This window comes from Lissotriton helveticus, chromosome 10 (assembly GCF_964261635.1).
Source record: "Lissotriton helveticus chromosome 10, aLisHel1.1, whole genome shotgun sequence".
NCBI classification, from domain to species: Eukaryota; Metazoa; Chordata; class Amphibia; order Caudata; family Salamandridae; genus Lissotriton; species Lissotriton helveticus.
The window spans coordinates 201,199,116-201,215,763 of NC_136071.1; the positions used below are offsets into that span (position 1 = coordinate 201,199,116).

Sequence of the window (16,648 nt, forward strand, 5' to 3'; positions counted from 1 at the left end):
TTGTCAAACCGCTTATGAAAAAAGCTAATAAATCCCCAATGGACTTGACCAATCTCCGTCCTATCACCCTTCTCCCCGCTCTGGGAAAAATAACAGAACAGTTAGTCCATAAAGAACTTAAATCCTTTCTGGAAACCCACAACTTACTTCATCCCCAACAATCCGGGTTTCGGCCCAAACATTCAACCGAAACTGCCTTAATTGAACTGACTGACACCATCAAAACGCTGCAAGATCAAAGGAAGAAGGCCATTCTGATCCTTCTTGACCTCACGGCAGCGTTCGACACCATATCCCATTCCATCCTGATTAACAGATTAATGGACATCGGCATCTCTGACTCAGCCCTATCATGGATCAGATCTTTTCTCAGCGACAGGTCCCAAACTGTCGCCCTGGGCCCTTTTCAATCTAAAGAGAAAACGGTCTCCTCCGGAGTTCCCCAAGGGTCCATCCTAAGTCCCCTCTTTTTTAACATTTACCTCATCACTCTCCTCACCCTGATTGAATCATTCGGCATAACTGTCACCTCATATGCCGATGATACTCAGTTGATCATCCCCCTAGACGACAACTCCAACATTGCAGAGCTCAATCTTAAATATTGCCTAACTGCTGTATTCCAATGGATGGACTCCAACCACCTCCGTTGTAACTCAAATAAAACAGAGATCCTCCCCATCGGAAAGAACGCCTCTTTCTGTCCTGCCCTCTGGTGGCCTGATAATTCTGCTGCCCCCCCCCAGACCGTCACTACCGCTAGAAACCTCGGGGTACTTTTTGACTCTGATCTTTCATTTGACCATCATGCCACGACCGTGGCCGGCAGATGCTTCGGCATAATCAAATCCCTCAGAAATTTTTTTGACTTTCTTCCCCTAGATTCTAGAAAAACGGTAACAGTAGCCCTCATTCTTTCGCGCGTGGACTACTGCAACGGCCTCCTGGCAGGGACCAAGAAGTCCACCCTCTCCAAACTCCAAAGTGTTCTACACACTGCCGCCCGCCTGGTCTTAAAATTACCTCGCAAATCCTCAATCTCTGCAGCTCTAAAGACTTTACATTGGCTTCCCCTGCACAAGAGAATACTTTTCAAGATTCTCATCGTTGCCTTTCGGGCCTTTAACAAAACAGGTCCTGTTTACCTTACTAGACGCTTCCCACACTACAACCCGATTCGTTCCCTCCGCTCTGCCCAAGAAAATTTCATGGCCTCTACCAGGTTTAACCTGAAGTCTAAAGGAGGTAAAACCCTAAGCTCCCTGGCTATCAAAGCCTGGAACAGCATGCCCAGACACCTAAGACATCAGACACTTGAGAAGCCTTTTAGAAAACTTCTCAAAACATGGATTTTCAATCTCCCCGACGAGTGGACCAAAGCTTCCATTTAGCCTCCCCCCTACCACTCTGCGACCTGGCCTCAAGGACTATTCAGCGCCATGATGCTCCTTCCGGAGCGAACGCCGCGCTCTATAAATACCCCTCCAAATATCCAAATATCCAACGAGATCCAGCGACGGGGGTGCACGCGGTGCCCGGGGGCTGAAAACGCTGAGCGACGGACCGGCGTAGGGTCGCAACGCAAGGCCGAGGACGCGGCCTATCGGTGGGCCTCTGGCTGCACGACTTCCCCCCGACCCACCGATACTCGGCGTCGGGGGTGGGGGCACATTCAACGACCCACCCGGAGCCCCAAGAGAACCCTGAGCCAGGCGTCGAGGCCCCGGAACGTGCCAGAGAGCAGTGGCGACCTGAAGGGGGGCCGCGGCATGGCAAGAGGCAGAGCACGAGGCCTGCGGCGGGACCCGTCTTCCGGCGGAGAGAGAGTGGGCCTGTCACAGCCCCAGGTGGACTCGGCTGAGGACGATTGACTGAGAGAGGGGGATGCATTGGCGGTGACTCAGCGCACGAGGTCGAGACGGAGACCGGCCGCGGCGGGACTCCAACGTCAGAGAGTGCGGCGCCATCCGGACAGCATGTGGAGCCGCGCGGCCAGAACGAAGAGGCCTGTGGAGGGCCACTCGCGCCACAGACGCACAGCCAAACGGACGCAGCGGTCCAAGATCGTCTGGGCTGCACAGTCCGGCCCGCCTGACTGCGTGCACCCCTATTGCGACCAACCCTAGAGGTGGGCTCCGACCACTTCCCCGGTCAGGGTTCTTGGCGTGCCCTGGAGGCCCGGAGGCAGGAGTGAACGGATAGTTGGGACACCCGCTGGTGTTGCACTGGACCCGGGCCCCATAGGGGGTCGGCCCGCCGGGCAGGCGGTACCCCCAGAACTGTCCCACGCGACGCGGCTCCCACCAGAGCGCTACATCATTTAGCGTGCTTCCCCCACTATCAAGATGGCTAGCAACAGAGGGGGGGTAAAAAGGGGGACGGGACATTGCCGGAAATGCTGAGTAGGGGTCCCCCGCGACAAGATAAAGGACAGCACTCACCGGGCCCCTCGGGCAGCTCCCGAGGGGCAGAAGGGGGGGACCCTCCGGTCACCAGATCCTTCCTGGAGTCTCTTTTCAGTTTGCTCAGGGAATATTTCCAAGCGCTGAAGCAAGAAGTGGCCGGAGAGGTTCGGGAAGTGCGGAGAGAGGTCGACAACCTCGGCGAAAGGGTGGCTACTGTGGAGGAAGCCGGACACACTCGAGACGAAGAGATCGCGCAGCTGCAACAGGAAGTGTTATGATTAAGGGATCAGCAGCTTGACCTCCAAGCGCACAATGAGGACCTTGAGAACCGATCTCGACGCAATAACATCCGGGTCCGGGGAATTCCATCCAAAGAGGAGGGCGAGGACGTTGCTGGATACCTGAGAGACTTGTTTAGAGAGATACTGGGCGAACCGGGGGACTTCCCTATAAGAATTGACAGGGCACACCGAGTGGGCCTACCGCGCCGGGCCTCGGCAACGCCCCCCGATATCTTGGCCTTCCTGACGGACTTCCCTCTGAAGGAACGGATCCTCCGTGAGGCGCGGAAGCAGCAGTCCCTGCGTTTCCGGGGGCACCAGGTAGCTCTTTTTCAGGATTTATCGGCAATCACGCTCCAGAAGCGCAAAGCATTCAAAATAGCAACGGACTTCCTGAGAGAACATGATACGCAGTATACCTGGGGCCATCCTTTCCGACTCATCTTTCGGTGGAACGGGACTTTGCACCAACTTCGCTCCCTCTAAGACACCTGCGGAGTGCTGGGAATCACCGCGACGGACGAAGATGCACCTACTCCTCGCCGTAGGCGCACCACCAGAGATGGTTGGCAGACACTTCCCGGACGGCGATCCCCTTCTTCGCCCACACGACCGGACTCGCCCACCATCCGGGCGGAAATGGACAGTGCGGTACGGGAGGTGGCCAGAGACACGACGTCTGGTGAAGTGGCCCTAACGGCCTGAGAGAACTCCGGGGGGAGATCGACACAGCTTTCTCATCAATGCAGGTTCGGGGGTTCGGGGGAGGGGGGGGCGGTGGGGGGGTGCGTAGTGGCTGGACGTCCACTTGAGTAACTTTCCATAGACTTGTCCATTATGGACCGGACTTGGACAATGGGGTTTTTGGAACAGTTGGCAGGGGGGATGAGGGGGAGGGGGGCAGTTGGGGAGGTTTCGGGTTTAGGTGGAGGGGGGGTGGTTGGAGGGGGGAGTTGGGGGGATCCGGTTGAGAGGGGGGGAGTCGGGAGGGGAGGGTGGGTCGTCCAGTGCACTATTAGGGCTTCGCTCAAGCTAGCGATGTTTATGCGCCCTGCCCCGCTCTGGGGGAGATCCTGCGCTTTTATTTTCACTCCGTCTCATGCCTCCCACAACTCTTAAGGTGGTAACCCTCAATGTCAGGGGCTTAAACAACCCAGTCAAGAGAAGGGCAGTGTTGTCTCTTTTGGAGAGCACCCACGCAGATATTTGCCTCCTTCAGGAGACCCACTTGCTAGCCCGCGACTCCCATAGACTTCGCTCCCATAAATTCCCGACACAATTTTTTTCCTCTAACACTACTAAGACGGCGAGAGTGGGCAATCTTAGTGGCACGACACTTCAGGGGCGAAATTCTACAAAAATTTGCAGAACACAAAGGCAGGCTCCTGGTCTATTGGTTTAAGATTGGAGGGGTTCCTTTTACAATCGGGTCCTTGTACAGCCCTAATGATCACCAGGACCGCTTCCTTCGTTCAGCCGTAGTGGACGTCACCGCCTCACCAGATAGGCACATTATGATTGGGGGAGACTTCAACATGGTCTTTGACTCGGCTCTCGACAGATCCGCCCAACGCTCTCCGCAGGTCGGGGAATTCTCAGCCGGGAGCCGGGTGCTCCTGACGGAGGTCGACCTCCACGATCTTTGGCGTTCAGTGCACCCCACCGACCGGGGGTATTCTTATTATTCTCATGCGCACAAGACCTACGCGAGGCTAGACCACCTTCTAGTCACGACCCCGGTGCTTGCTATGGTCTCTTCGACCGATATGGGAGTGATATCCTTGTCGGACCACGCCCCTGTCGCCGCCACGCTCTGTTTGCCGCCGATGTCCTGCCCTTCCAGAGTCTAGCGTCTTAGAGATACCCTGCTACACAAGAAGGGGGTGGTTAAGTGCATAGAAGATGTGATCCGGGATTATCTATCACACAATGATAACCCCGATACCTCCCTGGCGACGCAGTGGGCGGCCTTGAAGGCGGTCCTCAGGGGAGAGTTTCTGGCCATCTCCTCAGCCGAAAATAAAGAGCGTCACGATAAGAGAGAGGAACCTACTCAACGGGTCCGAGAACTTGAACAGATACACCGCCGGACCGGGGCACCCCGGATCTGGAGGCAGCTTAAGGAGGCGAGGAAGCTCCTAACGGCTCTCGACATGGACATGGACCGAGCGGAGTATGCTGCACTTCGCTTACGCCACGCCTTCTACACCGGAGGGACCGCTGTGGCCGACTAAACAAACTCCGAGTGGCGCACCAGAGTCGCGTGGTTAAGGAAATCTCTGACCCCACCGGGTCGATGGTCACGGAAGATGCTCATATTGCCGAAGCCTTTCGGAGGTTCTATGCGGATCTTTATGCCGGGGACCCTCCGGATGAGACCGCTACCTCGGACTACCTAGACTCGGTCACCCTCCCATCGCTTACCCCCCCCCGCAATCAGAACACATGGAAAGGGACGTCCGAATTGAGGAGGTGATCTCTGCCATCGCTAAACTTAAGCATGGCAAGGTTCCGGGCCCGGACGGATATACATCTCTCTTCTACAAAACGTTCTGCGTGTCACTAGCTCCACTACTCACCCGCCTATTTAACTCATTCGCCGCTCCGGGGGCCATCCCACATGACCTTCTGAGGGCCTCTCTCACGGTCATTCCCAAACCGGGGAAGGACCGATCGCACTGCAACTCCTATCGACCGATCTCTCTCTTGAATGTCGATCTTAAACTATACACCGGGATCCTCGCGGCCTGACTGGCCACCCACCTACCAGGTCTTATAGACCCTGACCAGGCGGGGTTTGTCTCGGGACGGCAGACGTTGGATAACACCAAGAGGATTGTCCAACTCATAGAGAAGGCCTCCCGAATTCCTGGCGAGAGGATGATGCTGGCGATTGACGCCGAAAAGGCGTTTGACCGAGTCCACTGGCCCTTTTTAGAACAGGTTTTACTGAAGGTGGGCATAGGAGAGAAGTTCCGCTCCATTGTCCTTAACTGCTATAAGTTCCCGACCGCAATGGTACGAGTGAATGGTCACAATTCAAGAAGCTTCGCCATTGAGAGGGGCACTAGACAGGGATGCCCACTTTCGCCCCTGCTGTTCGCCCTCTATATGGAGCCCTTTGCCCAGCGGATACGCACCAACCAGGCTGTGACGGGGGTAAGATTTGGAGGCTTTACCCACATCATAAGCCTCTACGCGGACGATATTATATTGTCGTTAGATAGGCCCCAGACTGCCCTCCCGGCATGCCTTGAGGAGCTGGACTCCTTTGCTGCGGTTGCCGGATTTCGAATGAACATGGGGAAATCAGTAGCCCTAGACGTCTCCCTGGCGCCGGCCACTAGATCTTACCTGCAGGGGTTGTTCCCACTGATCTGGTCCTCGGACTTGGTACCCTACTTGGGGATCCAGCTGGCTCCTACCCTGCCGGCCATGGTCACGGCCAACTACGCCGCGCTAGGCCAGAAGATCCGAGAGGAACTGGGGAGGTGGAACTGTGGTACCCTTTCTTGGTTGGGCCGGATAGCGGCGGTTAAAATGACGATCCTGCCCCAGGTTCTATACCTGTTCAGGGCTTTACCACTTCAGCCCCCCACTGGGTGGATCCAACAAACGCAGGCAGATCTTTCGCAATTTATCTGGCAGGGCAGGAAGCCCAGGATGCATAGAACGCTTTCTATGCTGGCTCCTGAGGCCGGGGGACTTGGGATCCCGGATCTTCGCAAGTATTTTCAGGCGGCCCAGCTGCGCTATCTCGTAGAATGGAGCAGGTGGGAATCAGATAAGCACTGGCTTTTCCAGGACCAGGCGGTGGCGGGCCGCCCCCTCCAAGAGGTGCCGTTTCTGCGCCGTCCTCATCGTCCTGCGAATTTATACGCCGTTCCCGTCCCCACTCACACCACTGGTGGACAACCCGGACTTCACTCCGGGGATGGAGAGGGGAGCCTTAACCCACTGGAGAGCAGCCGGGTGTCGGGCACTTTGCCATTTGTATGGCCCGGAAGGGGTCATCTCCTTTCCGCACTTCCGACAGGTGCATTCACTCCCAGAGTCTGATAGACTCAAGTACGGGAAGCGGCTGACAGGCAACTACTCCCGTATAAAAGGTGGCTCATGGCGCGCAAGACTGATTCAAAACTGATTACGGACCTCTATAAGATACTGCAACCACCCTCTTTTCAATTCTATAATCCGTGGAGGGAACGGTGGGAGCGGGTGCTGGGCAGAACACTGAGCCATAAAGAATGGGAACAGATATACCACAGGGCACGACACTCAGCTTATCACATGGGGCTCACCGAGACACTGACAAAGATATCCACCTACTGGTACTATACACCGGTACGGATACATGAAATGGTTCGGAGTAGGAGTACTGAATGCTGGAGGGGATGCAAACAAGAAGGCACACTTACGCACATACTATGGGATTGTCCACTGCTCGCACCTTACTGGAAAGAAGTACTGGATGAGATAGACTCCCCTTTTGACACTGAACTCCCGCGCTTCCCAGCGTACATCCTCTTGGGGCTCCCGAACAGACTAATGTACCCACTCAAATCCCGTAGAGGCAGACAGATAGCCATAGCATTAGGCTCAGCGGTCCAAAACATCTTACAACTATGGCGCACTACTACACTTCCCTCTATCACAGGCTGGCTCCACCGACTATGGCACATCCTAGGCATGGAGAAACTATCACTCACAGTGGCGGGGGATGTGGAGCAATTTGCAGAGCTCTGGCAGCCTTTCAGTCCCTGCTGGTCACAGAATTCAGGGAACTTACCTGCCCTAAATACCTCCGCCTTCTGCGGCTCACGACATCTACTGAATCAACCACCTGACCAAACTCATGATTGATCTCCATGACAGGTGGCGCCCTAGGTGAACGACGGGGATCCTGTGCACTGGACGGGGTGGGGGAGGGGGGGGAGAGGGGATCCGGGAGTTGGGGCGGGTGGGAAGGGAGTTTTTGGGAAGAAAATGCTGTTCTCTTCATGCAACACTCTACGTTCTTAGCCATCGCTGTGGACGGGTCTGCAGCCGGACTATCCTTTTGTAGATGCAAAGTGAGAGCGTTGACCGAACCGCGGTGGCCTTCCACCTCATACGCTTTGTATGTTTGTTTGTGCATGTTATACCAATAAAATACTTTAAACCTAAAAAAAAGGATGACGTCAGTCTCCCTGTGGTCTCGTATATAAATCACCAATGTCAAGCTATGTTTTGTCCTGTGAAATACCTTTCGACAATGAAGAAGCTCATTAAACACTGGCTCGCTGGTAGTGTTTAATTTGTAAAAATCCTTTAAAAAGTGCAGTCGCCCAAATTCTTTGAGGAGTTTGTGGTCGGTGGACTTACTAGTCCTGATGGCATGCATTGTTTTTTTCTTCCACCAAACTAGACTTCCTGTCTTGTTATCTCACTCTTGCGGGTTCCTTTTCTCTCTGCTTTCCCCTTTGTCATTGTCTTCACTTCTCACTCCTCCTCCTTGTTCAATCTTCTGCCTTCTCTCCTTTGCTCTCATTGAACATCTGATGATGAAAAATAGGTCCCATTCCAAGCCTGTACTCACCACCTGCTGCCACAAACTAATCCCTGCTTGCATGACCTGCAGAGACTAATCCACTTCATTCTTCTACACTTCTTGCCCTCTAGAATTGTTTATCTTTTCACCTTAATTATTGCAAAACAGTATTGATGCAGTAATCCACTCATTTGTATCTTAGATTAAACTCATTTTTCATATCTATTAACCCCTTGTTAAAAACAGAGAAAAGCCCAGATGGCTCCTTAAATCTGTGTATGTTTACAATTAAGATCTAACCAAAAAAAGCTCACACACAGTGTCATTTTTCCTGAATAAGAATCACAGTCCATTGCCTTCTTAATAGCCTGGGGAATGTCATGGCACTTTCTTCATCCATCTAAATTTTGAGTATCTAGCATAAGAAAAAAACAGAGATGGTCCGAAAAAGCAAGACAATTAGGACATAGAAAAGCTAAATTAGAATGTCATATGAGCGGAAATAGGTGCAAAGCAAAAGATTTTAATTAAAATAAAAAATGACCTCACATTATTTGAATTTAATAAAGTGAGTTTTCCCTCCGTTTACTAATGCAGTGTCAGGTAATGTAAGATTCAGGCCCACTATAACACTAGATTATACATTTGATCCATATCCAGTCGGTTTTGAAGCATCTAAAAGATTTATCTTAAGCATCACAGTTTTATTCCACCATCGTTTGACACCTCCTTCCACTGAGCTTCTAACCTCCAGCTGGAGTGAAAGAAACTCTTGGGAAAAGGGGGTGAGACACAGCTACCAGTTATAGTCTTTTTGTGGAACTGAAATTGTACAGTTCTATAACAGAGAACCCATTGAAATCTATGTTTATGCTTTTAGCTTGAGGAATATTGGACAATCACAATAGCGGGACTGCAGAAGTACTATTGGAAAGCTACTGCTTGGCCTGAGTACAGTATCATTATTGCAGACCTGCCAACTCACACGGTGGCTCCGTGTGTCACACGATTTCAAGTCCCTTCACACGGTCACCTGGTGAGGAGCTGAAATCACACGGTGCCTGGGAAAACAAACTGAACACCACTGTAAGCAGTGGATGTCCAGCTCATTTTGACGGCAGTAAGCAGCCAATGTCCAATTGGAGGTGTGAAAACACCCTAGGACATTGGCTACAGCTTCAACAAACCTTTCGTTTAGTTTTTTTTGGGAGAGGGTGGGGGCTTGGGGAGGGGCAGAGTGCCTCTTAGGTAGCTCTCGGCACACAGCCCCACCCCCTCCAAGGCCCACCCCATCTCACACTTGAAACTAGTTTGTAAGTTGGCAAGTATGTTATTGGGTGCAGAGGCAGTCGGCATCATGTTATTGTCCCTCTCCGGGCTTGTGGACCTGAGCTGCTAGCAGGTGTACATAGTAGTGTAATAAGCAGAACCAATGTTTGATGGCCATCTACAAGTTCAATACGTCTACAACCACACAAATGTGTAAAACGTATCACCCCCTCTCTCTCATCCTACTTTTTTTTTGTTTTCCTCCAAGCTGTTCTAAGTTCCTGAGCTGTGCATTCAATGATAGATTGCACGAAATCCTATAACAGTAATTTCCAAATGTATTCTAAAGAATGTGGGTGCTCTGCTATTATAATAATTTCAGTGTACCTGCCAATGAGAATCAGCAACAATTCTCCTTATCTGTTTTTCTCTGTTCCCATCCTAGGTCAAGTCCTTACTTCTGGACATCGCCATGCTTAACCAGAATCTCAACGAGACTCTTGGGTCTCTCTCTGATGCTGTGGTTGGACTGAGCTTGGGGCAGCTGGAGTCCTTGTTGCCGGAGTCTGTGCAGAACTCTGTTTTAACATTACAGCAAGTTTCAGGGTGGACAAAAAGCCAAATTATGATATTAGCTGGTAAATACCTCAATTCTGAAAAGGTGAGATGATGTATCTTCTATTAATACTATTATTTTAATGGTGGATTATTTCTCAAAATAGCCCGAGGTCAGATTTGTAAAAAGGGTCACCTCTGACTCAGTCATACATTTCATGAAGGAGATTTTCAGTAAGGAGGGTTTCCCCGAAAGCATTGTCACCAACAATGGCATATAATTCACCACTGCTGTTTATGACCCACAGTCCAACGGTTTGGTTGAGAGGTTCAATCGTATCTTGAGGATAGTAAGCGTATGAGCATGCAACATAAATCTCCTGTCCCGAATCGCATCAGAGAGAGGTTGTGGGCTTATCGCATCAATCCACATTTCACTACAGGAATCAGTCTTTTCTAGTCTTAAGAGGGAGGCTCCCTTCAGCAGACGTATGCCCATGGGAGTTACCAAAAACGGTGTCAACAAACAAGGGGGTCGATTAGGATCGCGGACGGACTTGAGTCCGTCCGCGACCCCAGAGTAGGAGGGAACGTCCGCATGGGCTGCGGCGTTCCCTCCGTGCAGATTAGGATGTGACCGCCAGGGTGGCGGTCACATCCTCTATCTTTAACATTGCGGCGGGTGCAGCTTCAAGCTGCACCCGCCACAATGTTAGAAATGCATGCACCGCATTTGCGTGCACAAAGCGGCAGGCACCGCGCGGTGCCTGCTGCTTTGTTCACGCAAATGCAGGGGGGTACCATAGGTATCCCCCATGTGCACCCCCCACCCCCCCCTTCACCCAGGGGGCCCGCAATGAGCCTCCAAAGTGAAGGTCCGTATGCTTTTCCACGTCGGAAAAGCCGCAGCGGAAAAGCATACATTTTACACCATCATAATATGGCTGGAGGTGTCTGATAGACACCGCCAGCCATGTTAAAGCTTTTCCGCCGCGGTCGGAAGGCGACCGCGGCGGAAAAGCTGCGGACTGAATGCAAGACCCACCAGCCATCCTAATATGGCGGTGGGTCTTTCTAGGCTCCGCGGAGGTTTTCCCGCATCCTCCAGGCTGGCGGTGGCTTCCGCCGGCCCGGAGGATGCGGGAAATCCGCAATCATAATAGGCCCCAAGGTTTGAATAGTTGAATGAATTACGAGCATATCGGGGGAAAGGCAGAAAGGAAACAGTCATTAGCTAAACAAAGATATGATGTAATTCATAGGTAAATCCATGTAATCTTTCTGTAGGGAATGTGTTTCAGGTCAGGTTACAAGTGAGAGTGGAGCAAAGGCAAGTCTACCTTTTTTTAAAGCAATGAAGGTGGTGAAACCCAACATAGGAAGTGTTATTACACAGGACGGAAGATGTTGGAGTGTCAGGAGAGTTGCCAAATTTGTGAACGATTGTGAGCTTCTCAAAATTGCTCATGAGGCTGGAGCTAATGATGAATCTCTCTTCCAAGGTTTAGACTTACCTGAGTCGGCCATGCGTGTTACTAATCCTTCTAAAGATAGTGGTCTAGATAAGAGTTCACAGTTCCTTGAGAGAGATATTGTCGATGGTCGCCCCATTCCATCACATACTGGGAAGGAGGAGGAATCCATAGTGGGCATACCGCATGCGATTCGCCCATCCATAGCACATCCATCCCTTCCTCCCTTTACAAAGTAACACCAGGCAAGTGGATGGTCTTCACTGCGTAGTCTTTATTAATTTCAAGTAAACGCAATCATTTCTTGGTTGATGCACTATCAACCCTTGACCGATTGTTACATTTTTAAAACCACACACATTGATACAAGGCCATAGGCTTGTGCAATATATACCATGCAGTCAACAATTGATACATTTGTATTTACAGTAGGACTCTCCAGAAAAGCACACGATGCGGGTTGGATGCGCCAGCATGCCACAACCAATTCTTTGTGGGGTTGTGCCAGCAGGCCACAACCAATTCTTCCCAGCTCTCCTTAGGAATAGCTACTTGCTGTCTATCTCCTAGAAGCGGCCACCAAATTTCTCACCACAAGCACCGGCATCTCGGGTAGTGCCGGAGAGTCCAGGACCACCAGCAGGTCAGCCCCCTCTCCCGTCAGCCCGGAGCCCCATCGCACATCCACCCTGTTGTTCCGGGATCAGACTGTTCTCCCCAATCTGGATTCCCTGCCATTTTTCTGGCCAGGGACCCCGCCACTCCTCCCTCAAAAACCCCTAAATTAAGGGATGGGTGGGTGGGAAATTCGTTGCATCTTCGATCCACCAGACACCGCGGTGAAGAGATAAAGAGGGCTTCCCCCTCGAGACCTCAGACCTTTATCTTCTTCGTTCAAGGAGGGTCTCTAACCCCTTGGTGACGCCCCTCCAACATTCCTGTACTCTGGCAAACGCCCCTCTTCTCCTTTTACCTACGACCCGGAAGTTGACTCCCGCCCAAGGTGCCACTAAGGGCCCACTGTCCCTAGGCGTGGGGGGGCCTGCCATAGTGGGCATACGGCGTGCGATTCGCCCATCCATAGCATATCCATTTACCATCCATCCCTTCCTCCCTTTACAAAGTAACACCAGGCAAGTGAATGGTCTTCACTGCGTAGTCTTTATTAATTTCAAGTAAACGCAGTCATTTCTTGGTTGATGCACTATCAACTCTTGACCATTTATTACATTTTTTAAACCACACACATTGATGCAAGGCCATAGGCTTGTGCAATATATACCATACAGCCAACAATTGATACATTTGTATTTACAGTAGGACTCTCCAGAAAAGCACACTTGATGCAGGTTTGTTGCGCCAGCAGGCCACAACCAATTCTTTGTGGGGTTGCGCCAGCAGGCCACAGCCAATTCTTCCCAGCTCTCCTGAGGAATAACTACCCGCTGTCTATCTCCTAGACGTGGCCACCAAATTTCTTACCACAAGCACCGGCATCTAGGCAGAGCCGGAGAGTCCAGGACTAACAGCAGGTCAGTCCCCTCTCCCGCCAGCTCGGAGCCCCATCGAGCATCCGCCCTGTAGTTCCAGGATCAGACCGTTCCCGCCAATCCGGATTCCCTGCCATTTTTCTGGCCAGGGACCCCGCCACAGGGCGTAAAGCTTCCTGGTGCTCTCGCCCTCCCCCAATGGCCGCTACCCCTTCCTCCTCCAGAGCTATGACACCTAAGATGGTTTGGATGAACAATTCCAAACCTGTTACTGACAGATTCACTCCATCCGCCAAATATAATTCCCCTAGTGCTCCCTGGATCAAATTATGTCTGATGGCCCGTATGGGTGAAACTCTCAACAGTTTTGCCACCTCTTGGTTTAATTCCTTCACTGACCTATTCACTGCCACTGCTGGTGCATTATTGGGCCAGACCCTATGTGGGATCATTTCTGACCAAAATATTGTGGCCCTCGTAAAAGCCTTCTGAACCTTCGACAGCGAGTAAAAAAGGTTATGCTTCACCCCTCTCCGGCCCACTGGGATCATGTTGTTACCCCCTGAGTGTATCACCGGCACGTCTGGGATGGGCATGCCCTTATCCAAGGCGTTTCGCAGATGTGCTATGACATCCTTCAACAGCTGCCCCCACTGTGCCCTCTCTGTGCCCATTTCTCTCTGGCGTTCAGAAAAATGTGCCCTGCTCTCCGCATATAAGAATGACCGCACCATCATACCTGCATCCGCTGCCTTGAGACCTCTGCAGTTAAATAAAATAAATTGAGAGAGAAAAGAAAAGATCTCTTCATTAAGCGAATGGCACCCTATTGGGCGCTGTCTTCCCCGCCCTCAACTTATGTTAAACAGCAGTCTCACGTATCTCTCAAAGCAAGACGACTTCCATCTGCCTACCCACTTGATGGTGTCCGTGGGGAGGCCTAATGCGACCGCAGTCATAGCAGCCCCAATCCGGAAGGAATGCGATGTGAAATGCGCCGTATCCTCCCCCAACTTGGCAAAAGATCGCTTGCATAGGCTTGTAAACTGAAATCCCATGCTAAACATTGATCATACCATTGAACTATTGCATGCCATTCTAATGTGTGTTCTCCTGTTGTCGACTGTCCACCCCACTCTGTGTGAATAATGGGACGGGCCATGGAACGTTGGAGGAAAGAAGTGATGGGTGGGTCTGAGGAGATTGATTCGATGTATGAAGGAAGAGAAATTAAAGTAAAAAACTTGCTGTGCTTTCACCTCAATTTCCTGTGTTTCTACAGGGGTGTATAGAACATAAAATATAGAGCGGTGTAAGGTGAATATAAGGGATATTTTTCACCTCAGGTTTCTGAGTGACATCATAGACAAGTCGAGCGTCACTCTTGTATATTTGATATCACTTAGAAACAGTTGGTGAAAAACTTTCGTTATTCTCTGTCACTCAGCTATAACTCTATATATCTTCTTGTTTCCATTTTCCTTAAACGTAGTATGGTTTCAGCAATTTTCAGTACCTTGTTGGTAAGAAGAAAATGAGTGCACGGTCCCAAAGGTTTTCTTAGAAGCTTGGCAGCAGCACTGTTGCTGAATCCCAAAGCTGCTGTGTTTTAACTCCGCCTCATGCCTTGTACTTTCACCTTCCTACACTTCCTATTTATTTTTCAGGTTCCATTTTATCCTTTCGTCCTCCCTTTGACACTGCCTTCTCAACATTCCCCGCACTTTCTACGTTTCTCAATCTTTTGCCCTGTGTCAAAGTCTGTTGATGAAATATCAGTGCCACTGCTCACCACCGGCACAAATTAAGGACTGGCCAGTTTCGCTCCTCTATGTTCACCACCTATTTGATAAATATAGTACCAAATAACATGAATCTAAAATACTATAAAATACAATAAAAGTTAAACTCACTATTAACCAATGATGAACAAAGGTTCTGTTTGATGTGCCTCATGGAATAAACTATCAACTTGTGATTTTTTCCCTGTAAGGTTTTATCATTTCATAATGTCAGCCAAATGGGGGAGCTGGTGTCTGGAATCGGCGCTCAATCATTTTACAACATGAGCCCCAAGGAACTGGTCCATGTGGTTAAAGGTGGACTGTCCCAGTACGCTGCCGACCTGTCATATGCCCAGCAGGAGGCGATCCTCTATAAGGTTTGGTATGGTAATACTTTATTTTCTCCTTTATTTCCCTCAGAGCAGGCGATGTTGCAAAGAAAAGGAGGACTTGTGGTATTTAATTTGCGATATTAAGGAACACACTTTTATCAAGCGCTGTTTAATGCTAAATATTTACAGCTGCTCGCATTGTGGAAATCTCAGCAAGAAATATATTTTTGTCACTTTGAACTTTCCTTTATGAGCACGATTTTCTTTTAACAGATTCCACCGCTCTGTGTTCGTAGTAAAAAAAAAGAAAAGCCCTCTGATGGATAAAAATAATTATTACATACACATCCCACAGGCTGGGGGGGGGGGGGGAGAAGAGACAGTGTGAACTCTCTGATGTGCTCATCTGCAGGAGGAGAAGGAAGACTTCTTATTCTCAAATATGTAATCTTAAATCCTCGATCACACATTTTGGAGCGAGACATGTATAACAAAATCCACCTACCTAGCACAAATTCTTGTCAATGCTTCAATATTTTGTTCTGTTCCTCGGTTGTGTCAGTAAAAATTGGAGTTTGTCCAGACTTTTTCTTTGTAAAATTGATCCTGTTTTAGTGCCTGTCCAGAATCTTAGTATAGGACCTAAGTAACCAGTACTACTTGTGTCGGCCGTGGATGCACCAGAACTGTTTGCCGCGTTTCACGCCAGCAACCGTATGCTCCTAGGGCGGGCTATTCTCAAAGACATTTGTGAGAATGCGGATTAGTACTTCTGGAGTACTCTTTTAGATACTCTTACTTGCTTTTGTGTCACAAAACGTCAAACCCCTTCTTAGTAAAATTGCAAAAGGGGCCAGTCTTTCTTAACTAACTCTATCTGAGTATTCCATGCACATACCCATGTTAGAGGTTTTGTGGATAATTCACAAAGACATTTAAGAGTTTGTGGAACTGTATTAGAGGAGAAGTACTTTACGTACCCATAAATGCCTTTGTGAATTGACCGAAGGTGTCTACTGTTCCTTTTCACTTGGAAAGGCTGTAAATGATCATTAAAGTCCAAATGTCATACTATGCTGAAATCAAATGCTGGAAGGACATTGTCAAAAGCTACATGTTAAGTTCTCAAAATTTTGTATTTTTGGTTTGCATTAACCTTGGCATTTATCCATGCTTGTATATCCACTGCTATTTTAGATCTCCCAATCATCATTTTGCAGTGTCATGAACATCTTTTTGCAAATTTCTTGAAACACCACTTTGCTATCTGGTGGTAATAGTCCTCATTGGATCATACCTGTGTATTTCGGTTTTGAGTTAGTTGAGGTGCTCCTGGAAACCCAACTTATTAGGGGGTACAAAGAGTCTACCATTGGTATGCTTTCCTGAGCTCTGGGGATTGCAGGGGCTGCTGGACACATATCCTACTAGTGCTACAGCGCTCCTTCCTACCATTTGCCTACCACTGCTAAGTGTTGCTGAGGTTGCTATGTGCTGCTGAAAACATAACTTGCTAGGTGCGACAGAGCT

General features: G+C 50.0%; 1 protein-coding gene across 2 annotated transcripts in view; it reads left to right on the forward strand.

The window, feature by feature from the left end:
• Positions 1–16,648, forward strand: part of OTOA (otoancorin) — a 185,815-nt gene that overhangs the window by 17,403 nt on the left and 151,764 nt on the right. For both annotated transcript variants that reach the window (XM_078665134.1, XM_078665135.1), the window contains exons 4-5: positions 9,931–10,146; positions 14,996–15,163. In XM_078665134.1, the coding sequence (XP_078521260.1) occupies positions 9,931–10,146; positions 14,996–15,163 (384 nt within the window). The remainder of the gene's footprint in view (positions 1–9,930; positions 10,147–14,995; positions 15,164–16,648) is intronic.